Here is a 27,323-nt window from a genome sequence, read left to right as displayed (position 1 = left end):
TTATACAAATATTATAGAATTAGCAACAAAAGCCCAGCAATTTTGTCTTAAATTTGGAGTGAGAGATACAGGGGGCGTGGCTTTATTACATCAGATACACGTCACTTCATTTGCTCACAGTTTCGGTTTGCGATCACTAACCCAGAGTTAAAGCTGTACTTTACATAATATGTGGAAAATTTTTCAGTGAAATGTTCTGCCTGAAAAGAAATGTTCTGCTTTTTTTGTGCTAACTCAGTTTACCTGAATCTAAAAAGTTAGGTGTGGTATAAAGAAACCCCCTATTTTACCACAGAGAGACTGCGAGAGTCCCTTACTTTCCTCAAATACAACAGAAATCCACCTGTCAGTTTACGCCAGGCGTTTTCATCACAGCTGAGCCGCAGTCTGCAAGATCGCTTCAGTTTGGACAACAGGTGCAGAAAGCCAAAGCAGACCAGAAAGACTCCAACAGCTTATCAATGACAAATGGAATACAATTATTAAATATAAAAACACTCAAATAGTCTGACAACTGCATTTACTTATAACTACATTTTCTACATTTTTCTACATCTTTTACTGTCCACAGTAACATCACGGAAAAAAAGTGTTAAGAAAACTTGATAATTGATGATTCACGGCCGAATTAGGCAATCGCGTTTCTTTTCACGAGGGAGTGCAGGGTGCTCTTGGTTCAAGAAAAGAGCGAGTATGTGAGAACAGGAGGTGCAAACTGAGCCGCTCAACAGCTGAAAGAAAATCTGATTCAGTAACTTGACTCCTAACTACAACTCGACATTTCCCAGTTACTCAGTTCCCATGTTTCAAGGCCTTTCAGTCGTTCTGCTTTCAGCCTCAGTCTGAAACCTGTGAAGGGAAACTCGTTTGTCTCACAACGATAATGTGACTAACATGTTGGGTTATCAGTAAATAAAGAAGAAACCAACTATAAATGTGAAAGAACTGTTTGGGAGTTGATGATAGCCTATAAAAACTTTTGCCAAATGAATATGCCGCACTGAATAGGGAGGGTCTGTATTTTCCCCGTTATAGTTTAAGGGCTGGGCACTTATATCATTGGAAACATTGGCCTAGAAATCACACCCCATCAAAGTTTTGGATTTTTAACAGAAACAGTTTTACATGTGAAACATTTCAGATGAATTTCCTCACATTTCTTCAGACCAAGGGAATTTTGATGGCATTTTCATATAAAACTCCATCAGACATCAGGACAGGATTATTGGAGTTTGTTTCACAAAAATACTACTTCTACAACATTTAATTTAATTCAATGTCATTTGCCATTCCTTTGTAAGTATGTGCAAAAATTTACTAGCAATTTACAGAAAGTCAGAAATTGTTGCAAAATAAATCCTACACCTTTTGTTTTTTTTTCTCAATGGGACCATGACCTGATGGTCCTCAAGATCTTTTGGCATCTAGTGGTCTAAAATGTTTAAATCTGGTCTAATATTTAGCTATTCTGTAATTACACTGCTATTCTAAACTGGCTGGTCACGTTAACTTTGAGAAACTACATGTTGAGTTTTTGTTGCCTGTATTGTTGAGGGTTGTCCGTGTGAATCTTCACAGTATCTCCTTGCTTAAAGTAAGCAGTGAAGGAACATTCTGATAATCATTTCAGGCTTAGAGATGAAGGTCATGTCTGTTTTTGTGTTACACTGTTTCTATAGAGACTCATAAACAGTTTGAGCTTCGAGTAAGCGTGCACAGACAGCACCTGACCTCTTACTCCCTGTGCTGGAAATAAAGGGAGTTTTCTGCCTGCTGGTTCTGTCTAAACTCTTACTTCCTCCAGAACGTAACAGAAGCATTTCTCTTCTCAAAATGAGAAAACCCTGGAATTCACAAACCTCTGTGTGGGAACTTTCACGTGAACTTTCATATAGGACTTTTCAGTTCTCCAAGCAATAGGAACCGTTATTAATAATTGGGTACCAGTGATGATTGACTATGAAGCCCTAGTTATGAATAGCAGAATGATTTCTAAAGGATCATGTGACACTGAATATATATATATATATATATATATATATATATATATATATATATATATATATATATATATATATATATTTTTTTTTTTTTTTTTTTAAATATTTTAAAATCTTACTGACATCAAATAATTTCAGGCTTAGTGAACATTATATGAGATCTTTTACAGAAACATTAGAAAATTATCCTGAACTTTTGACCAGTATGACAAAAGATCTACAGTGCTCTTAATTCAAATAACAGAGAGCATCATTCAAATAATACACATAACCATGAGCTCTATATGAGACGTGGAAATATAGGCCATGTGCACTGTTGGAGAGAAGAGGCTGATGGGAACCACAAGCGTGGGTTTGACGTGAACTTGCCGTGAAAAGTGCAAAGAAAACATCCCTGATCCCACTAAGGACGAGGGGCGTGAGGAACAGGCCTGGTCAGAGGGTTATTCTGAACGCATTCAGCAAGCATTAGTGAGGGGATTACGAATCGACACGCTCCGCTGCACTCCTCACCCGCCGGGTGTCATCTCTGATCTAAAGCAGCGCAGACACACAGAAGCTGACTGTTATTAGGCCTCATGAGGGCTGAGGAAACACCTGAGCGACCAGTGATCCATCATCTGTCCTTCAGGCTTTCAAGATCATATCTTTACAGACACAGTGACTTTTGAACCCCTCGGTCACTGAGACATGTGTTACTACAGTATCTAAATATACAGGGAATAAAAGTATAGTCCTACCACAGCTGCCACGACAGACTCCTACAATTCAAAACACAACAGAGATCCAGCATTCCACCCCGTCATGTTATGCTTACAGACTCTGCACGTGAAAAGCTAAGACATAAAGGCTCAGAAAGGCTCACTAGTGAATTACAGTGCTGTGTGTGTGTTTACAGAGAGAGAAGGCGGTTTCTGAAGCACATATGACAGAGTTTAGCCTCTCCTGAAAAACGCTGTTCCAAGTTTAAATTAGATTCTGAATGACAAATTTCCAATGCAAACTCAAATTTTGGACTACACTGCATGTAAGATGTAAAGTTCTTTTATCCTTTTTAAGACTTTCATATTTGGGTGAAATTTTGACATTTTTTAATTAGCAAGTGTAACAGATAATTATATCTTTGAGCACCCAAAAGGCCAAATATTTTGGCAAGGAGAACTTAAAGATACACTCTATGGAAGCCTGTTTCCGCCACAGAATAAAAAAATAAAAAAGGTATTTGCATCTTTTTATCTCCCAATTTTGACTTTTTTCTCAGAAGTGCCTGATACAAACTCACAATTTGGACTTTTTTTCTTATAAACTCACAATTGTGAGTTATAAAGTCAGAATCACAAGATTTAAACTCGCTATTCTGGCTTTTTTTCCCTCATAATTGTAAGATTTAAACTCGCAATTGCGATTTATAAAGTCCAGTACTGAGGAGAAAAAAAGACTGATATGTACTCTGAATTGCAAGTTTATATCTCACAATTCTAACTTCCTTTCTCACAAATGCAAGTTTATATCTCACAATTGTGAGAAAGAGATCAGAATAACAAGTTTGCATCGGGCAATTCTGAGAAAAAAAATGTGAAAAAAAAAAATCAGAATTGTCAGATAAAAAGTGTTTTTATTTATTCAGTGGTGGAAACGGCCTTCCGTACTACACAGCTAACAGGGAATGTTCTCAAAATTTGGAAAGGTTATCTCTAAGTTGTGAACAAACATTCGTCCAGTAACATTAACAGAATTTTTGTCTCTGATAATGTTCTTTATACATCATCCTTGGACTGTTTTTTCCCCCTGAAACATTTTAGTTAGACGTTCCTCTAACATATTTAACTGTTACAAACTTACTAGTTTCAGAATGTTCAGAGAACTTTCAAATGTAACATTCTCACAACGTTTTCAAATGGATAAAATGGAACGCTGCCTTACTGTTTTCTCTACCGTTCGTAATAACCAAGAAAAAAAGGTTTTAAAACATTTAAAAAACTTCTGAACGTGCAGAGATCATTTAGAAATCTTGTTTTCATTACGTTATGGGAATGTTAACAAAAAAGATCCTAGAATATTTGTGTTAGCTGGTTGCTCCTCAGATCAATAACTGTTAGTATCACCCAGTTTTGAAATTTCTTATTCTAAAACAAATAAATATAGACGTGCGCTTTTTGATTATGTAGATAGTACTCACCCAGATCTTTCATCACCTCCGGCTCTCGTTTGCATTGAATCTGCTGATATCCAGAGAGAGAGAGAGAGAGAGAGAGAGACGCTCACACCATTGACCACTGATCAGTCCGACTGATCGATACTGTTAATATTCAGCGCATAGCATAACTAACAAACAAGGAAAAGTAACTTAAACAGCTTTGCATTAGCGGAACATCAGACTTTGATATGAGAAATGCTAGCGGTTATTCCTCCTATTCCTCGTTTGTACTGTGACACGCCACACACACACACACACACACACACACACACACACACACACACACACACACACACTCTCCTCCTCTGAGTCGGATGGGAGAGGTTTACTGATGACAGATCACCGGGCGTCAATTCTCTTGCACGGATATGTCCCGCGAAAAACAAAACAAACAAACAAAACGTACACGGATAATTCTAATGCACTGCATCCATTATTAAACACTATTTGCTATAGGTTTTATTAATCATATTTATTGATATCTGTTGCTTTTAGTGTTTGTTTTTTTTCATTCAAAAAAATGTATGTAGCCTAAATCCTTTAAAGAGGTCTTTAACGTAATAAATCCATATTTTCACAGCGATGCAGAGATGTGGTTATACCGTCGCGCCCCCTTGCGACACCCGAGGCACCCCACTCCTTTCACCAATCAGCATTAAAAAGTGTTTACAAATAACATAAACTTAATCGTTGAGAGGAAGCGAGGTATACAGATCAAATATGACTCTCCAGCTTTATGGCACTGTATATGTCTTCAGAATAATAAGTCACGGTAAATTCCATTGTGTTTCCCTTTATGTAAATATGAAAACAGGCATATAAACAGAAGTTTAGGTGTTTTCCTTTTTTTAAACTGCCTTTTTGTCTCACAATTCTGTATTTCTCGCTGGTGGGCTGACAAAAAGATGGGGAATGCCCCAAGACTGGCGGACTGTCCTGCAGGTGGCGCAGTCTTTGACAAGATTGGAAAAGCTCGCTGCTCCTCACGTGTAGCGTTCATTTCCGTGCAGGGTTTTTGCTGAGGAGCTGACTGAGCTTTGGTTTATAAATGCCTCTGAGGAGAGCCGTGATCGTTCCGGGGAACGGAGCAGGGAATATCGAGCACTGCAACTGGTATGGATGGGCAAAGAAACGAGTAAACGAGGTACGAGTGAAGATAATCACCTTTAGTTTTCACAGTGACAGACAGACACTGAAAGCCTGACATGTCAAATAGTAGTCTGAAAATAATTTTCTAGTAATGGAATTAAAAAAATTTAGAGGGCCAGACTGAGAAAAAAATATGCAATTTGGCACTGATGTAAGATGATAATTCTGATAGCTTGTGTTGTAATCAATGAGATCTTAACAGCAAAACATATAATGCACAATGATGATTGAGAGATGAACAAATAAACCTTCCTCAATAGTCTGATGTTAAAAATATCAAACAATAAATGACTTTTCTAAAAAATGATGTATGGTTGAGTAAATCTATGTTGTGGCTTCAGTCCAGTATGAAAATAAAAGGTATTCTTACATTAACTATATATATATATATATATATATATATATATATATATATATATATATATTATATAATAATCTGAAGGTGGTTTATCAGCAAAGATCTGATCGTGTTGATAATTTAGAGGCTTTAGACATTTGCATATTGAATGTGATACTTTTACAGTATTTAAGGTATTTTCTGCCTATTTAAAAAATTAGTCAATTCAATTATAAAAAAAGAAAACCAGATCACCGATTTCATAATAGAGGACTATATGCAAAATATATTATTTTATTTTTATTTTATTTTTTCACTGTGACAGTGCATTGTCCCTGTCAAATAAAAACATAAAATGCAGAAAATTATAGGGTTACAGTGATTGAATACAATATGATGTATTTTTAAATCCTATTCGCAGATTCCAGATGTGTCTTGTACGCTGAAGAACATGCCGGATCCTGGTAGTACAAGTTCACATAACTATATTACAGGAGATCTGAGTGATATATATCTGGTGTAATATATTCTATCTGAATTGACAGTGACTGCCAGAGAGAGCATCTGGCTGCCGTTCATGGAGAAGGAGCTGAAATGTGATGAAGAAACGGTCATCATCGGACACAGTTCAGGAGCCGCTGCAGCCATGAGGTACTGCTGAGTGTTTTTTTTTTTGAAGAAATGTAATTAATACATTTGTGCTCCTTATTTGGTTCACTACTTCTGCTGTTGGTATGATAACATTTGAATGATCACAAGTGATTCTTGGGCAGGATTCGATTCTACTCCACTTGAATGATCAATCTCTGAGCCAACACATTTTTTAAATTAAAGTATAGTTAAAAGTATAATAGTGCTGTCAAACGATTAAACGCATTCTAAATAAGTTTTTGATTACATAATATATGTGCGTGTACTGTGTATAATTATTATGTAGGCTATATATAAATACACACATATGCATGTATATATTTAAGAAAAATATGCTATGTTTATATATTAAATAGTGCTGTCCAACGATTAATCGCGATTAATCACATCCAAAATAAAACGTTTTTGTGCACAGTTTGTGTGTGTACTGTAATGTCTATATAAATACTCAACCATGCATGTATATATTTAATAAAAATGTTACGTTTACATAATAAATATATTTATATATAAATTAAAATAAATATATACATGTAAATACTGTATACTTTATGTGTGTGTATATATATATATATAAAATATACAGTACAGATATATTATGTAAATAAAAACTTTTATTTTTGATGCAGTTAGTCATTTGACAGCACCAATATACATATGCATGTAAATATTTTCAAAATATATACAGTATGTGTGTGTTTATATATATACATAATATATTAAAAATAATATACACAATATGCACACCTATATTAGGTAAACAAAAACCTATTTTGGATGTGATTAATGGTTTGACAGCAGTAAAATATAATACTCACAGACAAATATTTATAGCCACAAACAATGTAATGTGTACTAAATTGACGAAATGCATGGCTTTAAATGCATGTGTGATGATGAACTTTTCTAAATAATTTGTTTGCTTTTGATGGCCTTCAGGTATGCAGAAACACACAGAGTCTTTGCCATTATTCTGGTAGGTGCGTACACATCAGACCTGGGAGATGAGAATGAACGCGAGAGCGGTGAGCTTGAGTAAAAATCACTCATAACATCAGTCATCATCCATGTGAGTGTGCGCTAAATCTACCTTCTTATTCCTGTTTCCCTCAGGATATTTCAGCCGGCCATGGGAATGGGAGAAGATCAAAACAAACGTGAAGCACATAATTCAGTTCGGCTCTACAGACGACCCCTTCCTCCCTGGGAAGAGCAACAGGAAGTGGCTGATGGACTAAACACAGCTCTACATAAATACTCAGACCGCGGAATTTCCAGAACACAGCCTTTCCAGAGCTCATCGACGCAGTAAAAAAGCTCAAAACCAACAGCTAAATACTAAAACTCATCCTTCATCCTCTGTGTACTTAAAAAATACACTCATTCTGTTTCTTAGGGGCCAAATTAAACGTGTCTTACAAGAAACAATGGCAGTTTATTACTGTGGCATATGTTGAAACTGTCCCATTTTCATTTGTTTTCAATACAAGTATAATCATTTAAATCCTCAAACACTCATGTTTTCTTTACAGCAGTACACTGAATGCCCATGAAACCTGAGACAAAACATAGCAATGACGTACAAGTGATGGCACTTACAGCAGTCACACACAAACAGCAACCAAAACCAACCATTGATCTCAGTTCAAGTTATTACAATTATTATACAATTAAGTCCACATGTGAGGGTTTTGTTGCTTATATGTATAGATCAAATCCTTTATTTAAATGGGGAAGGTTCAAAGGTCATTCCTGGTTCTAATCAGTTATAGCACCATATTAAGAGTAAACATAAACATTTAATTTAATTGATACACATCCTATTATTTGGTTGAGGAGCTGTTTTCTCAAATTCCTTAATTCTTTTAATAGTGGACTGAAATAAAGCTTTAATTTTTACTCCGTCCAGTAACACTGTCCTCATGTAAACACTCAAAAACGATGAAAGCAGTCATTTACTTGTCCACATGTTGTTCTAAACACATTACATACAAGACGTTTAGCAGAACGTTCACAATGTTCTTTACAGCAACACCTTAATGGTTAACAAAGCATGACAAAGTATTGTTCTTTTATGCTACTTTTTTTAAGAGCTCAAAAGGCATGTGTCTTTATTCACTTCCATCTGTATGTAAAACAGCATTCTGGACAATCTGCATTGTTTTTTTTTTTCTTTTCTTTTTTCTCCACAGGTTTTGGAACAACATAAGTGAGTATTAAATGACCATTTCATATTTTAGGTGAAAAACAACAACAACAACAAAAATTTCAGCTGTTCTCATAAAACTGCTGTCATAAGAATCATATATTGCTTCTTCTATAAACCTGAGATTGGAAGTAAAGTGCACTTAGCCGAACCAAGCCATCATGTAAACCTGTCGGTCATTTAAACAACTATATCTTTTCAGAAAAGCAGTTATCTGTAACCCATGAGGTTTTAGCATCTCGTTCATCAGTAAAACATGTATTCAAGCAGTGAGTGTGATGGGAAAGGACACAGTCCTAACCCAACAGAGCAGCTGTGTGGCACGTCATGCTTCAGGAACTACACAGTCTTCTTTTTCCTCCGTGCTTTGGCGTATCCTCTTCCAAACCAGCCGCCCTGAACCGCGGTAGCTTCACCCTGAGCGTCTTGTGAAGTGTCCTCCAGAGCAGAAGGTGGCGCTATCTCTTCACGAGTGTGGCTCTTCTGCTCTTGTGTACTGAGTGGTTTAGCCAAGCTGAAGATGGGGTCTTGTGATCTGTTATTCGTACAAATTACAGGCAACATTAATAACCGACAGCTGCTTCGGATGAAAATATATGACTTTATATGACTTATTATTTATATGATTTATTATCAGACTTGAGGCCCTGTTATATGATGAATACAGAGTGCCCCAAAAAAAACAAGAGTTTTAGCATTGAAAGTGACTTCTGTCTGAGCTCTGCTTCATGTATCTATTGCTGTCAAATGATTAATCGCATCCAAAATAAGTTTTTCAGCGCAAGTATCTACACTATTGGCAGTGAAAGTTTTTGCCTGCTAATGTTACTGCACCTTAGCAGTATATTAGACACATGAATTCAGTGTTAAGTGGGTCTTGCCTGTTGTAAACAGGGATTTCCAAACCCAGCTCCTCCATCAGAAGACCCATCACAGCATCACACTTGCCATGTATTTTCAGAGTAGCCAGGTTATCTTTCGGTGTCCACTAAAATAAAGAAAACACACCAAGCATGTAAACCGAAAGCCACATTTAATTTTAAGGAAAACAGAAGAATCAAGAGCGGTTTTATAAAGAGAAATATTACCTGTAGATTTACGATGTACAGCTTTGGCCTTTTGTTAGCTGGTCTGTTCATGCACCACAAGCACGAGTATTTCTTCAGCACCTGATGGACAAACACACTATACATGGCATCAACTGCATTATTTAGTACAAAACAATGTCTTTTGGACAAATATTGCAATATGTTCAACTTTTAAGATCTTGTATTGCTGCTGCTCGCATAAAAGATTAAATAACACAAGAAAATGCCTCCCAACTACGTCTAGCTATACATATCTATGGTACCAGCGGTTTAAGATTTAAGACATGCCCCTCTGGATTACATAATTTAAAGAGACAGTTCACCCACAATTAAAATCCTGTCATCATTTACTCACCCTCATCATTCAACCCTGTATGACTGACTGTGGAACATAATATAATGGAACATTATATATTTTGAACGTATAATATAGTGATGGGTGCTTTCGAAGCACTGCTTCGTGAAGCTTTAAAACTTTTGTGAATCATGTGTTTCGAAACCGTGGTTCGGAGCACGTATCAAACTGCCAAAGTCACGTGATTTCAGAAAACGAGGCTTCGTTAAGTCACGACTGTTTCAAAATGTCAATGGTCAGCGAATCATGCGAGTTCATTGAGATTGATCGCCCCCCAGTGGCGAAGCATTGAAACAGCGTCTATGATTTTTACCTGATCTCGGATCAGTTTCATCAATTTGTAGACATGAGAAGTAGTTAATAGTCTCTTACTGGCCTCAATGCACAAGCTCTCCATAAAACAAACAAAACCTGCAAATTAATATAAAATAGTTTAAAAACCACATATTATACAGACACTTCATATTTAACGGTATTTTGTAATTTTTATGGCATTTAATGTATTACACTTTAAATAAAAAATTGCAATGTTTTTTTTTTAATGCATGTTTTAGCCTGCATTTTTGTTGCATCTTTGACCAGCAGGCATCATTAGCATGTGGTGTTTCGAGCGCTTCAAAACTTGTTGGGGTTGTTTCTCCCATCACTACTAGCACAACATATTCTGAAGATATTTTGCTATTTAAACACTTTCAGCTCCCATTGACTTCCAAGATATGGCCAAAAAATTAAATGGAAGTCAACTGGAACCAAAACTATTTGCTTACCAACATTCTTCCTAATCTTTCTATCTTCTTTTGTGTTCAGCAGAAGAGAGTCGGCAATACAGGTTTGGAACGAAGGGTGAGTGAATGATGACAGAATTAAATTTTTTGTGTGAACTGTTCCTTTAACCTGCTCCAGTCACATCCTCACCTTCAGGCTGGAGCCCAAGCAGAGGATGAGGTCGGCCCGCTGCGCCGCCTCGGCGGCCCCCTTCCAGTTGAGCGGCTGCTCCAGGGTGCCACGCTCACCGAAGTGGACTATAGTGTCTCTGAGCTCCACTCTGCAGTGAGGACACAGGCGGCCCGTCCCGTGTCTGTGCAGAGCCGTGCGCTCCGTCACGTCAAACAGCCGGATAAACTCCCGTGCCGGAGAGCAGGAATCACACACCTGTGTGACGGACGGGATGGCAGAGGGGAAAATTAATAAAAAAATAAATAAAACAGTTTCAAATGTTAACTCTAAGGGCCATTTTTACTAAACAGGGCAAATTAGCGTGAGAGGGCAATTACAAAACATTGCGGGTGATTTACTAACAATGCGCACATTAAAGAACACACCTCATTTACATTATTGACCAATGCAATATACCAAATGCAAATTAGCGTAATCACAAATAAAGAAGCCACAGTACGTTGAAAATAACCAGAGGCCAAAAAAATTAAGCTTTGCTAGAAGTTCTGATAGAGCTGGAATTGTGTGACTCCTACTTGAGGGTTCAAGTCGTCTTTTATTTTGTTACACATAACATGGATTGGCAAATGATATGTCCAGATAATGTGTTCTTCTGGCATTCAAAATAAAATAATACATGAGGAACAATCCTCTGCCTTCTGCCACACGCTCTGTTTCAAACAATAATTGCAGCCATTTCAAGTTTAAAATAGTTTAAAACATGCTTTTTTTTTTACTCTCCTCCATCAATTGTGCGTCTAAAACTCCTACAAATGCATATTCAATAAGGTCAGGCACAAAAATAACTGTGTCCATGCTTTTTTTAGAGCAGACCTCAATGAACATGTTTCCGTGGAGTTCAGAGAGAGCGTGTCTGGGCAAACCACTGCGCAGGTGAAGACCATCACAGTTCTGCGAGACCACATGCTGAACCTGCAAAAGTTACTCAGAGTCAAGTTCAAAATATTTCTATAGCACTTTTCACAAAACACCTCGTTTCAACGCAGCTTTACAGAAAATCATAATGTTTGTAATATCATAATATCTTTATCCCTTATAGTTGCATTTAGCTAGACTATATTGTATAATATAATCACATTTAGTTACAAATTATAATAATATAGTTACAAATTACAGTTATTTCGACACTATTTTCCTGTTTAAGCTGCTTTGACACAATCTATGTTGTAAAAAGCAGTATATAAAAAACGGTGACTTGTATTGTGATGATAAACAATCAAGCAGTAGAGATTTGCAATTTTTGATATATCGCCCTACATGAGTATACTTTATGTGTGCAGACACAATACTGGGTAGATTACTAACAAATTGTAGTCTGTTACTGATTACAGATTACATATTTACAATATGGAAATCTGTACAATATGGATGTACGGATTACATGAAGAATACTAGTTAGTAAAGTAACCTAGGTTATTTATTTTAGGTAATGTATTCTGACTACTTGTTTTAAATTTACCATTCATAATCAATGATAAATTTCTTAAGTATTTGTTTAAGGATGCATGATAAATGACAAGCTGCACAAAACCACAATCATATTTTGCGCAGCTTGTCAGTGAACAACGGCTCTGTGTAGTAAATGCTGCTCCACGTGAAAGCACGCACTTGTAGAGATTTACCACTGATTACAGAACCGGCTTTACTGACAAGATGCGCATTAAATATCGTGCCAATATTTTTCATGCATCCCTATATTTGTTTCATACATAGTGCCCCCCCCCCCAAATTTAGAATCTTGGATTGCAAAGTTATTTATATGACGTTTACATGAACATTCCATATTGTAAATATAGTCAAAGATAAATGGTATGACACACAGTAGGATTTTTAAAAAATAAACTTTTTTGCTATACAGTACAAACCGCCCAATGTCCGTGTGCTCTGTGCTTTATGTATTTGGGCATTCTGATCATTCACAGAAACATTTCACATAAACCATGTGTTGTCACTCACCATCTTGACTTTGTGTAGCATCCAGATGCACATGTGGGTGAGAGTGGGCTCAGCTCGACTCAGATCTGACGCGCTGATGGATACAGTACTCAGGATCAGAACACTCCCGATCAGAACAAACACATTAGGCAGGGCTAAATCTTAAACTCTAAATCCATATTCTAATAGTGTATCCCTCACCTCACAGATCGGCCCTTCTGCAGCTGAGTCCACACGCCATTGGGCCCCCGATAGTCTGGGATGGAGGCGGCCTGACGAGAACACACAAACTTACACAATTAACACAGAGATGCACAACATATCTCATATTTACAACCATTTACAACTCAAAACTGAAGACGTAGACGTATAATTTTATTTTGCTGGTAATACTGAAATGAGCAGAAGGTCACTATTTCAATGCACTCTATCTAGCCATCGCGTTTATGAGAAAGACGCACCGTGCTGATCCCTGCTCCGGTGTAGAGGACCACATGCTTGGCCTGCTGCAGCTCCTCCGCCAGCTGCTTCACTTTAGCCTTCAGGTTCTCAGCATCATCAAACACCTGCAATCATCACAGCCACATTTATATCACCAGTCAAGAAGAGAAATAGTTCATAAAATACATAGTATCCATCGAACAGAAGGTGAAAGCCTTTGGATTCAGTAGTAAATTAAATTGTTAATTGCAAAAATAATGCAAAGTATCATTTATTTTACAATAAAATGCCAGATTTATCATGTATCACTGGATGTTTTATTTCTGGGAATGTATTCATGCTACACCTGAATGAAGGACAGCTTTTATTAACGGATGAGAAATTCAAATGCATATCAAACGTTTGGTATCTGTGTCAGGGTTTCTGCAGGTTTTATGTAAATCTAAGTACATTTAAGACCAAGTAAAGCAAATTAAAGGAATAAATTGAAGGGAAACCATTATGTCAACTACATCTAAGTGTAAATCTTTAGGGAGCAAACAATAAGTCGTATTAAAAACACTTCAAAGTTGGCAAATATCAATTAATTTTCCATAAACAGGCAGATAATAATGTTCTTCAATCTTCATCAGTGTTTCTGACTTGTTTTCCAGCGCAAATGTCTAAAGATTCAAGATCAAGACACTTTAAAGTCTTGTTTTCTGTGAAATTCAATCAAAATGAAGTGTGCTTACGATTAAAACGAGAACATCTGTGAGAACAGACTCAGTCTTTTAAAAAGATTAAGATCAAAAAGCTTTAAAAGATTTTCATTCCCCATCGACAGATACGGGTTCCTGCCATAAACTTACTTAATTTTTTCTTAATTTTTTCATAAAACCAGACTTAATTTCTTCATTTTGCATCTCAAGTAAATGCACCCTGATTTGAGGATGCTTGGATACTTGCACTGGAAAACATAAACAATGCCTTTTGCAGTGCATGCAGTAGTTAGTGTGGTTTAGGGTGCGTGATGTCCACCTCCTCCTGTTTCCTCTTGAGCAGGGATCTGCGGCTCTGTCTCCGGCTCAGCTCCTGCACCGTGTCCTGATGCTCCTGCAGCAGAGCCCGGTCCTCCTGCGTCCGCTCACCCTCGGCCTTCTGGAGGAGCCTGGAGATCTGTCACAGAGAGAGGAGATCAGACACACATCAGTCTCCAGCAACTGTTTGTGAAATAACACTGGATCTCCTTCAAACACTGCTAGAGGCTTTCAGAATCCTTCTATGGTTATTCACTTCGTTGATTACACGTTGGAAGTGGCACAAAACCACCGGTTTTCATACTGTAACTGTACTAGCAACGGCATTTGGGCATAAACTGTGGTTAGCATGAACATCTATGTGGGGTTAAACTGGAGATTAGCTCGTCTCGCCGGTTATACCGCTTTGTGTTTCGCGTCGTTAAAGTTTCTGCTCATGTGCGTTTATTATAGTGACGTTGTGTGTTATTAATATAATGCGACGTGGTCATACCGTCTTCACCGTCTGTCGTTGTTTCTCTCGCTGTATGATTTTCGCCTTTTCTTGCTGTTTTCTTTCTGCTCGCGCAGACGAGCCGCTGTTTGTGTTCGCGTCCATGCTGGATCTCACCAGTGATCTCGCGGGACAAAACGAGATTTGCATGAAACAAATGAGAAGTGGAGCCATCGGTCAAAGTTAAACAAACAAACAAACAAACAAACAAATATGAAGAGTTCAGATGCAAGTTTGAAATTTGCTTCTAAAATGAGTATTTTTATCAGGCTCCTATATTTATGTTCAGTTGTTTCACTTTAATTGCATAGAAAGTGACCATTAAAGTGAAGTTACTGAACCTAAACGTAGGAGCCTAATAAAAATGCTCATTTTAGATCAAAATTTCAGACGGCAGAGGATTTTGCATCTAAACTCTTCATATTTTATTTATTTTATTTTATTTACCAGCCTGACGGAAATTAGCTTACGTAATAGAAAAGTAGACAAACGTCCTCTAAGACCCATCTAAAACGTTTAAAAATGTTATTATTATTCCACATGCACAAACAAAGACATCTGAGTTTGTGTTGTGTGGGGGTTCACAGTGGTCTGTGTTTAGTTAACAGTAGGTGGCGGTAATGCACTGTTCTACCACTGCGAACTGAAAGAAGAAGAAGAAGAAGCAGAAGAAGACGAAGAAGAAGAAGAAGAAGAAGGACGCGTTTCCGCTTTCTTTGCGTCCATGCTGATTTGAAAAGCGTTCAGTTTTTCTGAATCTGAATTTATTTTATTAGTTTCACTATGTCTATTAAATTAAATGCTCTTTTCAGCGACTCATATGTGGATATAAGCCAGTACAGAGACCAACATTTTAAGGTGAGCATTGTTTTTCCTTCTGATAAACATTCTGGCACCTTTTATGCTTTTTCTTTCACCATCACATTATAGTTATTTATTTATTTTTTCTTTCATTCACAGATTATACAACTTAATTGTTTATAGATTATGTTCCTCGATTAATGTGCTTATAAAAAATACTTCCACATTACAGTTTACCTTTTGTGAAGCAGTCCTTGGATAATAAATATTCAGTATTTATTATATTCATTACTCCAATAGATTCAGTGTTTCATTGTTTAATGCATACAGACTTGTTCACTAAAACTGCATTAATTGATAAAAAAAAAAGTAAAAAAAAAAAACTAATTCTGGGAAGTATTATTACAATTTAAATAACTGTTTTCTATTTTAATATATTTTATAACGCTACTTAATATAATGACTGCTCTATTTCCATCAGCCTTTACATGTTTTTCTTTCTTTTTGTATAGCGCTTTTCAGATATGCACGTCTTCATGATCCTTCAGAAATCATTCTAATATGCTGATTTAATACTTTTGTCTTTTATAGAACTCTTTAACATAGAAATCTTCTGTAACATTATACATGTAATGTCTCCGCAGGGCAACCGTTACGATCAGGAGAAGCTGCTGAAGCAGAGCTGCACGCTATATGTGGGAAACCTGTCCTTCTACACCACTGAGGAGCAGGTGCACGAGCTCTTCTCCAAGAGCGGAGACGTCAAGAGGATCATCATCGGCCTCGACAAAGTCAAGAAGACCGCCTGCGGCTTCTGTTTCGTCGAGTATCCTTTCAGCTCCGCACCAGGGGGTGTGAAATGCTGCTTTAAATGCTGCTTTTGATTCTCTTTCTGGCAAATCAAATTAAACTTGACATTTGTTTGCTGCTGCAACCTCTTAAAGGCACAGTCCACCAAAAATTACTCACCTCAAACTTTAGGTAATTTTTAAAAGACAAATGAAGATATTTTTAATTAAATTCTGGCAATTCTTTAAATTCGATTCCATCAAAACTGCATATTTGAGCATCGGTTTACCATATTTGATGTGCTCTATGTGTGAAAATGGGTTTAGAATTCATCAATTTTCTATTATTTTAAGGGGGGGGGTTATCTTTTTAGGAAATGTGACTTTTGCACAATTCCTCATCAGTTTTTGAGATTAGTATGAATTTCCTTTGATATATTAGTTCTTTAAAATAACTCCAACACCTTTGATCATGATCACATTTCAATTTCGGCTAAGACTTCTGCTTTCAGACGCGAGACTGTGAGACTAGTGTCGGTTCTTTAACGGCTGATGTGAAGATATTACACTCGCGCTGACGCTGAGCATGCTTTGAGGTTTATTAATGGCACGAGGCTGGATGACCGCATCATCCGAACAGACTGGGACGCAGGCTTTAAAGAGGGCAGACAGTTCGGCCGGGGCAAGTCAGGCGGGCAGGTACGTGATACAGCACACGATGAAGTAAATATGATCACAATAATTACTACATTCGTATTTCAGGAACATGTTTTTTTTTTATTATTTACATTTTTTGTTACTAGCAAAAAAATCATATAATTATTTCCTATAAAGCTCGTTCTTTGTGTTTCCAGGTCAGAGATGAGTACAGACAGGACTATGACCCCGCCAGAGGGGGTTATGGGAAACTGGTGCAGAAAACTTGAACTTGCCTTCTGGCCAATTTTTTTTTTCTTTTTCTTTTTTTAAACATTTGATTAAAAGTGTATATGAACAGGATTTTGACAGGGACGAGGTGCGCAGTAACAGATCCAGTTTTTTGTGTGTGTGATGTACACATTAAACTCATGTAGTCTGGCATGTGTAGTCTTTCTTTTTTAATAAATTGGGTTTATGAAATGCGTTGTAAGACTCCCACTGTTTGTCTTGAGATGAACCCAGCATCTACTGCATGCATAATCTCAGACGTTGCCATCTAGTCTGGTTTGCTGACACAAACTATTACCAAAAATACAATTAATGGTAATGTCTGCTTGCTATAACTGGAAATCAGAATAGTGCACTGCTTAATTATCAGCACTGATGTAAAAAAAAAAAAAAAAACCTGACATTTTGGCTCCATTCACACTGCTGGCAAATGTGGCTCAGATCCAAATGCTGCGCAGGTGTTGCCAGGTCCACAGTTTTCCAGCGGAATTGGGTTACTTTTTCCACTGTTGCCGCGGGTCGTTTTTCACTGACCCCACTAACGTGATATTTACACCCGGAACATGATCGGACTAGTTTTGAGTAGCAATTTGGCAGATTTTGTTGTGAAACCCTTGCAAATCTGTATTGTTCTTTTGTGCATGCGGGTCAGTAAATAACCATAATCGGTTCACACTGGAAATCTGATATTGGCTACAATGTGAGCACTGATCGGCTATTAAAAAAATAAAATAAATAAAAACAATTCGGAATTGAGCATTAAGGCTTGCAAGTGTGAATGTAGCCTATGTGTTATAATTACCGCATTTATTTCAAATAATTGACTTCCAACCCATTCCAATGTATATAAAACTATTTTATTACTTTAAAAAAAGGATTCTAAACTGTTTAGACACGTCTTAAATTTTGATAACAGGTTTGAAAAAATTAACATTTATTTCACACCGACCTTTTGAGTTGGAAAATCAGCGTTAAGCGCTTCCTTTCATACGCATTTGCAAACACAATAACAGACACAGCAACTGGTTATTCAACATGGTTTTATGCAATTTTAAATAATGATGAAACTAGTAGTCAGAAACTCAGTCTGAGGTTATGATTCGTTGGTTCAAGTAACTAAATGACAGTATCGCTCTTGAATGGTGGGTCACTGACAACAGTATAAATCTACTACCCTGACATATTTTTGTACCAAACTGCATCACAAGGTAGAAAAGATGACTCAAGCACACACAACCGCAACAAGCAGCATTCTTCTATTCTGCTCGCAAACATCAACCCGATCTCATGAACTGGCATATCAACAGCACGAGTTTAAATTTCGATTTGGCGTAATATTTACATGCAAAAATCGTCTTTGGCGATCATATTGATGCGCAATGGGAAGGATTAGGGTTGTGGGGTAGATGCGTACCATATGCACGACAAAGTCAATTTTTGCGTAACAATACCACGAATTTCTGTTTTTATTTGGCGCACTATTTATACTTATTTTCATGAGAACGGGCTTCAAATTTAGCTTGGCCTTTAGCGTTTGTATTATACAATGACAGAACGGCAGGTTTTGATGATAGTTTTCAGATTAGTCTTTACCATTAAAAAAAAAAAAAAAAAAAAAAAAAAAAAAGAGTATAAATAAAAAGGCAGAAACCTGCAGCTTCCACCGCACTGTGCTCATTTAAAAATGACCTTTAACTGACTTCAATTAACGACAAATCTACTTGCTACAAAATCCATTTTAACCGCCGATGCATTCGAGGAAAAACAACAGAAAGTGCTCAGAAGTGAGAAAACAGCAGAATGGCAAATACTGCTGAAGGTTTACAGCAAGCAGTCTGATATCAAGCATCAACCCTGCGGCTTTTTCATTAGAAACATCTGGGAACATATTTAGAGGATGATCAAATGTTAACAAAGCAATCTGGTCCAGGACTTTAAGAGTATCGCCACACAATTTGCTTTCAAGTGACAAGCTGGACTGTACAAGTATACTGGTGTTTGACAGTACATTCATTGACGCTTCTTGCACCTCAACAACGGTGTGACATTTATAAGCTACAAAGTCCTTCAAGTTTCATGCTGCAAAGCAACAACTATGCTCTTTACAAAAAGAAACCTGATAGAAACACGTAATCCGTCTTATGGCTGTTATAAATGAAATTTTAAATACGTAAAAAAAAAAAAAAAATCCACACGCTTGTGAGGTTTTGAATCTTTGTGGTTGCCAGAAACAGAAAAATGTCTCCATTGCTGAGATCTCTTCCGTTTGTTTCTCTGAGAGTTCGGCTGGAAAAAGGCATGTCTGAGCCGATGTACTGCGAAGAGGTAAACGCGACCTGACCAACTCCAGCAAACCGACAGGAATGATGGGACAGGCTCAAATACTGGGAACTTCCAGCTTTGGCTTTCTTTGTCTTGATGTGAAGTCCTTTCCCTCCCGCTGTGTTCGTCGTGCAGACACCAGTCCACGAGTCTGGAGTCTATGTGGCTTTGTCTTGGTTTAGACAGCCGGACAGTCTGCAGTCACACAGCTCTCTGTAGATCCTCTTGCGGACGCGTGGCATGTCCTCTTGAGTGAACAGCAGCGGCTTCATGAACGCCAGGCACTTGCAGTACTGACAAATGAAAAAGATGCTCAGTTTTATCACTTTAGTTCACTTGTTTTACTGTATTGCAGGTATTATTTATGGCCACCATAACCACAATCTTATATTGTGATACGAGTCATTTTATTACAGATATATAAATGAAGTACAACTTTAGACTCTTATTAATCTTGAATTTTCATCTAAACAACAAAATTTTTGGGATTTGCTCCATCTTAATAGTGATTAATTTTTTTGTCATTGGTTCATTTGTGTTAATTAATTTATTATACCATTGTTTTTCCCACTGACAGTCATAACTATGGCGGATAAGTGGAAACAGTTATGTGACTACATCATAAATGTATCAACCGAATTCCATACCGAAGTTATGTTACTTAGCAACCATTAACAACACAAATCAGATATTAAAGTTGTGATGCAACGGAAATAGCAACAAATCTTTTCTTCTGTTTTCTGTTTTCTTTTGTAAATAAATACATTATATGCTTAGTTCTATCTATGCATTGGTTGTTTATTTTTCACTGGTAAATCCACTTATGACTTTTCGATTAAATATTACATGTTCAAAACATTACTAAGAATACATTAAAAAAAAAACCTAAGCGGGGATGAAATGTTTTCAAAATCTAGATGGTGAATTTTTATTTCATAATGATTAAAAAAAAAAAAACTCCCAAGTTTTTCCTCATTTTTAGACATGCTTATGAAAATTTGGTTAAATTTTCACATTCGATTAGTCTGTTTACACTAGTCAACATTTTATCAAAGTTGTCCTAAAACCTACAAACACAATGTGTTTTTGTCTTGGACAACTTTGATGCACTTTTTTGATCCACTTCAACTGTTGACTACTGTAGACCAATGCATAAAATGCAACCAAGTTGCCACTAAGTTTAATGTAACAGAACATGTAACCAAAAGTGTGAATCTTATTAGTTGGCCAGTTTTCAGAAAAGCAATTATAATACCTCCATAAAAAACCTTTGTGTCATTTAAACTGAAAAGTTCACACTTTGCATTTGTCTCGGTGTGAACAGGCCTTTAGCTTGCTTGCGAGAGATTGTTCTTGCCCAGTCCTGCCCACTGACAGCCATGAATATATCTGGGTATTTATAGCTAAATCTAAAGCACCTCTGCACTGTGTATCTTCAATCCACCCAACCCTACTACACACTAACATTTCTTACCTCCAGGACAAAAACGCCACAGTCATTGTCGTTCTTCTGCTGTGGAATGTTCCTGTTGACGACCATCTTCCAGCCCTTCTGAAAGACGGCTTGTTTCTTCTCCTTGGCTTCTGCCAGGATGTATTTCAGGATGTTCTGTGGACGAGAGTCACATGTCAGGTCTCTGTGAGGACACAGTATGAATCACCTTTCAAAAGCACTCACATCCACAGCGAACTTGAACAGGATGCCCTGGGAGTCGTAGAAGTTGATGCTTTGCTTGGAGACGTCCACGGTTATGAGCGACCAGTGGATCTCCAGGTGCAGAGGAATCAGGATCAGTGTCTTAGAAAACAGATCAACCTGAGCAAATATAGACAGACAGGACACATTAGGCACTTTGTATGATTTGTACAGTGCCTCTAGTCCTTAAAATAACAGCAATGAGACACAAATTCCATATTCTTTAGAAAGATAACAAAATGTCAGAAGGATTTTGAGAAATGTCTGTCTCTTTTTTTCAGTCAATGCGCTTCAATGTTGTTTGATTCCAAATGTTCTTCTCATTATGTGTTTTCGCAGCACAAAAAAGTCATGCAGGTTTGGAATGGCATGAGTAAATGATAACAGAAATGATACTTTTGGGTGAATAAATGCTTTAATCAACTTCCTTTTACTGAGCACGTGTCGAAAAGAACAAAAAGTTGACTTATTATCATGCAATAAACAAAAACACATGAGATGCAAGCTTTCTGCATCTGTGTGTGACGTTTGCATGCCGTGACATTCACCTTTTTGGTCCATCGTCTCACTCCTTCATAACCTTTTGCTACAAACTGTCGGTAAAAAAAACTGTTGAAGAAATGAACCTAGAAAACAACAAGGCGTCAGAAGTTATGAGAGGAAATATTGCAACACTGATTTATTCGCAAGATAAGAGCCATAACACTGATTTCCAAATGATTGTTTTTAAAACATACAGAAACCAAGTATGATTATTATTATTATTATGCCAGTAGTGCACAGCCTCTAGAAAACATACATACTACACTACAGACATGTTTGCCCCCAAAATACTGATTATTCCACTAAACACAGCTTTTGACTGACCCTTTGTAAGCAATATATGCCACACTCAGTTGTGAATCTCAGTTCAGCTGTGATTCGGTCTGATATTCAGAACAGTGTTTGCCGCTGGATGTCATTAATGCTTTTACCTTATGATTTGTAGCTTCCATGATCAGTTCTCCATACATGTTAATCACCTGTAAAAACACATACATCAAATCCTGCATGGTTTCAGTGTACGTGCATATACTGCTGGATTTCAGAGACCTACCTGATCATTGACCCAGTTTTGGTCATCAAGTGTTGAAAGGTCATCTAAGGTCAATGTGTGCTTGTTGTAGGTCACTTGGAAGAAATGCATAGGAGCACAGGCCAGACCAGCCCTGTACTTGGCCACTTCTTTTGTTATCAGCTTTGTCCTGCAGCAGAATATACAGAATACGAAGTGAAATTAGAGCACCTTATGCTATTTTCCACAAATTGGTGTTCCATTACTTTTCTAAAAGCAATGGAAACACAAATTCCGTTTTCTTTGAAATGTTAATGGTTTATCTAACATTTCTAATGTAACCCAGCATGAGAGATGGACAGTTTTAAACACATAAAATCACCTTTTCCCAAACTGTTTTCTGCAACTGTCAAGTTCAACCATATAATTCTGTTACCAAAGTCACATGAAAAAATTTTTAACACTTTATTTTAAGGTGCCCTTATTACGTTACATGTACTTACTATTATAATAACAAGAAATGATGCATAATTACATGCAAGTAACCCGAAGACCAACCCTAATCCTAACCCAAACCAAATAATAAGTACATGTACCTAGTTAGTATTAATCAGTACTTAATAAGAACACCTTAAAATAAAGTGTAACCAAAAATTGTTACAAAATGTAGAGGTCGGTATGATATTTTTTATATTTTTGAAAGAAGTGTCTTCTGCTCACCAAGGCTTTATTTGATCAAAAATATTAGTGCTGCCAAACGATTAATCGCATCCAAAATAAAAGTTTTTTACATAATATGTGTGTGTACTTTGTATATGTATTATGTATATATAAATACAAACACATGCATGCATATATTTTGAAAACATTTACATGTATTTACACGCATATATGTATATTCATACAATTCATATTATTTATAAATGTATTTATTATATAAACTAATGCTGTCAAACGATTAATCGTGATTAATTGAATTGTTTACACTATATATGTATGTGTACTGTATATTTTTTATACAGTATACATACACTGTATATATTTTGAAAATATCTACGTTTATACAATTATATATTCATATTCTTACATTTTATATTATATATAAATGTATTTAATATATAAACAACATTTTTCTTAAATACATACATGCATATGTTTGTGTTTATATATATATACATAATAAATATACATGAATATAAGAATACACACACATTACACACATTTATTTTGAATGTGATTAATTGTTTGACAGCACTAGTCAAAACACATCAAATGTGACATTTAGTCTGACCTCCAGAGGTCTTTCTGAAGGTTATGTTCCTCCTTTCATTGATGGAAAACTTGCTTTTGTGCCATACTTGTAGAAAAGCATGATTAAACTTGCCTGTCATTTAGATCAGACTGGAACATCTTATTTAGGTGATCGAGGACGTCGGTCTCACTCAACGGAGTGAAGCTTCCGTATTTCCCGTAGAACTGCTCGAGGAATTCTGGAAGATAAAAGCATGCTCATTAACAAACAACAGACAAGAGACACCAGGAGCTGTCAAACTCATCCAAACACTACCATGAATGCACTCGATGATGCCCTCAGTGGTGAACTCAACCGGAGGCAGTGCAGGCGGCTGTCCCGTCTCCTCCGTGGAGTCGCTCCTGTGCTCCTCAGCGAGTGGTCTGCAGTAGTGATGGTCCCAGGAAGCGCTCAGACCGGGCATCGCGGTTTCCATTGCATCCGGCTCTGTGCGGGGTTTTTTCATCAAGTCATTGTGTGTGGCAGAGCTGCTCAGCTCTCTGGTGTCGCTGGGAACGCTGTTCTCCAAGCCGTTCACCAGGACGGTGCTTTCACTCCCTCTCTCAGTCTGAGAAAGCTCTGGCTTCTCTTTAGGAGACGGAGCCTCGTCCATCTCAGAAGCGGCGTCCGCTTCCAAAGTCACCACCGAGTCCACCGCCGCCGAGCTCACCACCTCCTCCTCCGCCGCCACTTCTTCTTCTTGGCTCAGCATCTCTTTCTTCCTGCGGCCGCGTTTCTTGGACACCTGCTGGTGTCCCGGGGCGAGGGACTTGCCGTGGGGCCCGCAGCAGTCGCATGTCTTCGGCACCCGTTTCCTCCTGGAGCGTCCGTTCTCAGGCATCTCGCCTGATTCTGCTCTAACGGAGCTGTTTGCTGCCGGGACCCTCATCGAGAACTCTACCCCATTCCTCCCGGGAGCCTCTCCACCCGTTCTGGGTTTCTAGCAGCACTCCTCCATCGAGGCGCAGACGCTGGATCTTGGAAATGGAATTCTGTGGATGCACTTTTCTAATCTGCACACTGAAAAATGTCTATTAAAGGGAGAAAGAGTAAAACAATCTTAGTGATTTTAGATTAAATTTGCAGAAATATCATTAAAAGTATTGTGTGGGTAACAGTTATTGATCAGGGCTGCATTAAAAATAGTATTTATTTAAAAATTACACATATATATATACACATAGGTTTATAATATATACATACGTTTTTGAACAGTAAGATTTTTCATGTGTTTTTAAAAGTATCTTCTGCTCACTTTTATTTGATCCAAAATACAGCAAAAACATCAAAATTGTGATTTTTTTTTACTATTTAAAATAACTGTTTTCTATTTGAAGATATGTTAAAATGTAATTTATTTCTGTGATGCGCAGCTGAATTTTCAGCATCATTACTCCAGTCTCCAGTGCCACATGATCTTCAGAAATCATTCTAATATGATGATTTACTGCTCAAGAAACATTTATTTATTATTATTTATTTTATTATTATTATCATAATTATGTTTCAGATTTCTTTGATGAAATAGAAATCTTTTGTAACATTGTAAATGTCTTCATCATCACTTTTGATCAATTTAAAGCGTCCTTGCTGAATAAAAGTGTTAATTTCTAGAATTTCTTTACCATAATAATATTAATAATAATAATAAATAAAAAACTGACTCTTTTGAATGGAATAGTGTATAATGTTACAGAAGCTTTTTATTTCAGATAAATGCTGATCTTTGGATCTTTATATCCATCAGACAATCCTGAAACAAATTCTTTAAATATTGATAATAATAACAATAAGAAATGTTTCTTGAGCAGTAAATCATCGTATTAAAGTAAATCTGAAGGATCATGTGACAGTGAAGACTGCAGTAATGATGCTGAAAATTCAGCGCTGCATCACAGAAATAAATTATGTTTTAAAATATATTCACATAGAAGACAGTTATTTTAACTAGTAAAAATATTTCACAATATTACTGCTTTTGGATCAAATAAATGCAGGCTTGGTGAGCAGAGGAGACTTCTTTAAAAATAGTAAATTCTTACTAATATTTTAATTATTATTAATTATCTTACTGTTGAAAAACTTCTGACTGGTAGTGTAGACCCACATACGCTTTCATTTTCACAGTTTCAACACACACAAGGAACTTTTGCTAATTTTGCAAACCAAATGTGTCAAACTCTGCTGAACATTGAGTATGCTATGTAAAAAGGTCTTCGTTATTTTTTATGCTTAGATTATGTGTTAATTTTGCTGCTCAGTTGGCTGCACGTTTTCTTATGAAGAAATATCTAGTGTATTTGTTGATATTTCTAATAATAGCAATCGCGTGGTATTCTGCTACTATCGTACAGAAGCATCCTATCATATTCATATAACACTGTATTTATACGGTATTCACGTTCAGTACATGTACATGTTAAAAGCACGGTTTAGTGAGGCTGTTATATATTTTGCGACTTTGTCGTACACCAGGATATATACTATAAATGATTATAATAAGTGTACCATGGTATTAATATGGTTCAAGGTACTTCACTGAATAGCGATGTATATTTTAGACGGTATTACTACAGTACTAGTGTAAATCTCGTTTTAGTCAGTAAAAATAAACGGATCGCAGACATCATCCGGAAATCAGACAGATTTACTTATGAATATGAGAAAAATATGACTGTGATATTCTGATCAAATATCAAACTGAATGAAAACATGAATACATACAACTCTAAGGCCCCCAGGGGAGCTTTAAGCAAAAACTATCTGAAGGGAGATAGTGATCACCAGTGATTCAGATCTAAAGAGATCATTTATTTAACAATAAAACTCAACACAAAACCCAGCTTGTCAAGCCCTCGCGCACAAAGAGCGCGGGCATCTCTGGTTTACAGCCTCACCGTGTGTCGGTCTCAGGGACGAGGTGTGCAGGACCTTTGAGGCTGTGCGAATAAATTCCTATCAATATCGCACTATCGCTGATATCGATAAAAGTGAGGGTTATCTGGCGTTGTTATGGTCGCAGGCAGAGCTCGGCGCACGTCGATGACGTCACACGCCCAAGCGGTTTGTCGACATCTAGCGGAGAGGAGATACTTTTTTTGTTGTTGTTGCCAGTTTCATATGGAAAGCGTCTTCGTTTTGTTTTATTTTTATTATTATAAATGCCTCAAATCACAACGATGAAAGGACATGGTATTTAAATATTACACCTTTTTAGTAGACTATATATTTTGAGTCTTACCCTTCAAAAGTAACATATCCTATATTCATAAATTCTAGACTTGGTTCTCTGTTTTCTAAATATTACAAAACAAAAAGCAGTGAGAAGTTTATTTACGTTGCTATGTTTCAGTTACTGCCCAACTTACAGGAAACGTTCACAGAACTTTAGCTAACATTCTGACAGTTTTTTGGAACAAACGTTCTTCCAGGAATGTTAATAGAACGTTCGTTCAAAGATAAATGGGTTTTAATAACTTGCCGAAAATGTTATTTAGGCACGTTTTTAAGTATTTTTATGTTTTAGCTTGACGTTTGTTAAGTGTTTTTTAAACGTTACTATGTGTTTCAAGCGTTCCCAAAATGTTTGCAAAATAAAAAATGTTTGTAATGTTCA

The 27,323-nt window shown here is 36.8% G+C and overlaps 5 protein-coding genes across 6 annotated transcripts in view; 2 read left to right on the top strand and 3 right to left on the bottom strand.

Moving 5' to 3' along the window:
* The window catches only part of LOC109062665 (rho guanine nucleotide exchange factor 3-like), a 52,433-nt gene extending 47,972 nt beyond the window's left edge, over window positions 1-4,461 (bottom strand). The window contains exon 1 of the mRNA XM_042748877.1: window positions 4,180-4,461. Coding sequence (XP_042604811.1) covers window positions 4,180-4,214 — 35 coding nt within the window. The 5' untranslated portion in view covers window positions 4,215-4,461. The remainder of the gene's footprint in view (window positions 1-4,179) is intronic.
* A 710-nt stretch (window positions 4,462-5,171) lies between these two features.
* On the top strand, window positions 5,172-7,838 carry rbbp9 (retinoblastoma binding protein 9). The gene is given in 7 exon segments (XM_042748891.1): window positions 5,172-5,341; window positions 6,105-6,147; window positions 6,229-6,334; window positions 7,274-7,359; window positions 7,448-7,531; window positions 7,534-7,602; window positions 7,605-7,838. Coding segments are annotated over 7 exon segments (549 nt in total). The 5' UTR covers window positions 5,172-5,245; the 3' UTR covers window positions 7,670-7,838.
* A 630-nt stretch (window positions 7,839-8,468) lies between these two features.
* sirt7 (sirtuin 7) lies at window positions 8,469-15,443 on the bottom strand. 2 transcript variants are annotated; one of them, XM_042748879.1, is made up of 11 exons: window positions 15,299-15,441; window positions 14,829-14,952; window positions 14,337-14,474; window positions 13,337-13,441; window positions 13,077-13,147; window positions 12,897-12,969; window positions 11,754-11,852; window positions 10,899-11,135; window positions 9,629-9,709; window positions 9,422-9,528; window positions 8,469-9,075 (listed from the first exon to the last, which is right to left on the bottom strand). In XM_042748879.1, the coding sequence occupies exons 2-11, from the start codon at window positions 14,931-14,933 to the stop codon at window positions 8,880-8,882; spliced, it is 1,212 nt and encodes a 403-aa protein (XP_042604813.1). In that variant the 5' UTR covers window positions 14,934-14,952; window positions 15,299-15,441; the 3' UTR covers window positions 8,469-8,879. The 2 variants fall into 2 exon arrangements, with proteins under 2 accessions (XP_042604813.1, XP_042604814.1); XM_042748880.1 differs by lacking the exon at window positions 11,754-11,852 and having other exon boundaries at window positions 15,299-15,443.
* A 39-nt stretch (window positions 15,444-15,482) lies between these two features.
* Window positions 15,483-17,536, top strand: LOC109075996 (nuclear cap-binding protein subunit 2). The gene is made up of 4 exons (XM_042748892.1): window positions 15,483-15,686; window positions 16,274-16,455; window positions 16,978-17,116; window positions 17,272-17,536. Exons 1-4 carry the CDS (start codon window positions 15,612-15,614, stop codon window positions 17,341-17,343), a joined length of 468 nt encoding a protein of 155 aa, XP_042604826.1. The 5' UTR covers window positions 15,483-15,611; the 3' UTR covers window positions 17,344-17,536.
* A 1,389-nt stretch (window positions 17,537-18,925) lies between these two features.
* Window positions 18,926-26,782, bottom strand: LOC109075995 (sentrin-specific protease 5-like). The gene is made up of 9 exons (XM_019091825.2): window positions 26,605-26,782; window positions 23,984-24,738; window positions 23,801-23,906; window positions 22,459-22,606; window positions 22,337-22,384; window positions 21,911-21,988; window positions 21,345-21,482; window positions 21,141-21,275; window positions 18,926-19,959 (listed from the first exon to the last, which is right to left on the bottom strand). Exons 2-9 carry the CDS (start codon window positions 24,594-24,596, stop codon window positions 19,825-19,827), a joined length of 1,401 nt encoding a protein of 466 aa, XP_018947370.1. The 5' UTR covers window positions 24,597-24,738; window positions 26,605-26,782; the 3' UTR covers window positions 18,926-19,824.
* Between the last annotated feature and the right edge of the window lie 541 nt (window positions 26,783-27,323).

This window comes from Cyprinus carpio, chromosome B22 (genome assembly GCF_018340385.1).
Source record: "Cyprinus carpio isolate SPL01 chromosome B22, ASM1834038v1, whole genome shotgun sequence".
NCBI lineage: Eukaryota > Metazoa > Chordata > Actinopteri > Cypriniformes > Cyprinidae > Cyprinus > Cyprinus carpio.
Note: the sequence above shows the minus strand (reverse complement) of the source record. Positions and strands in the feature narration are given on the sequence as shown.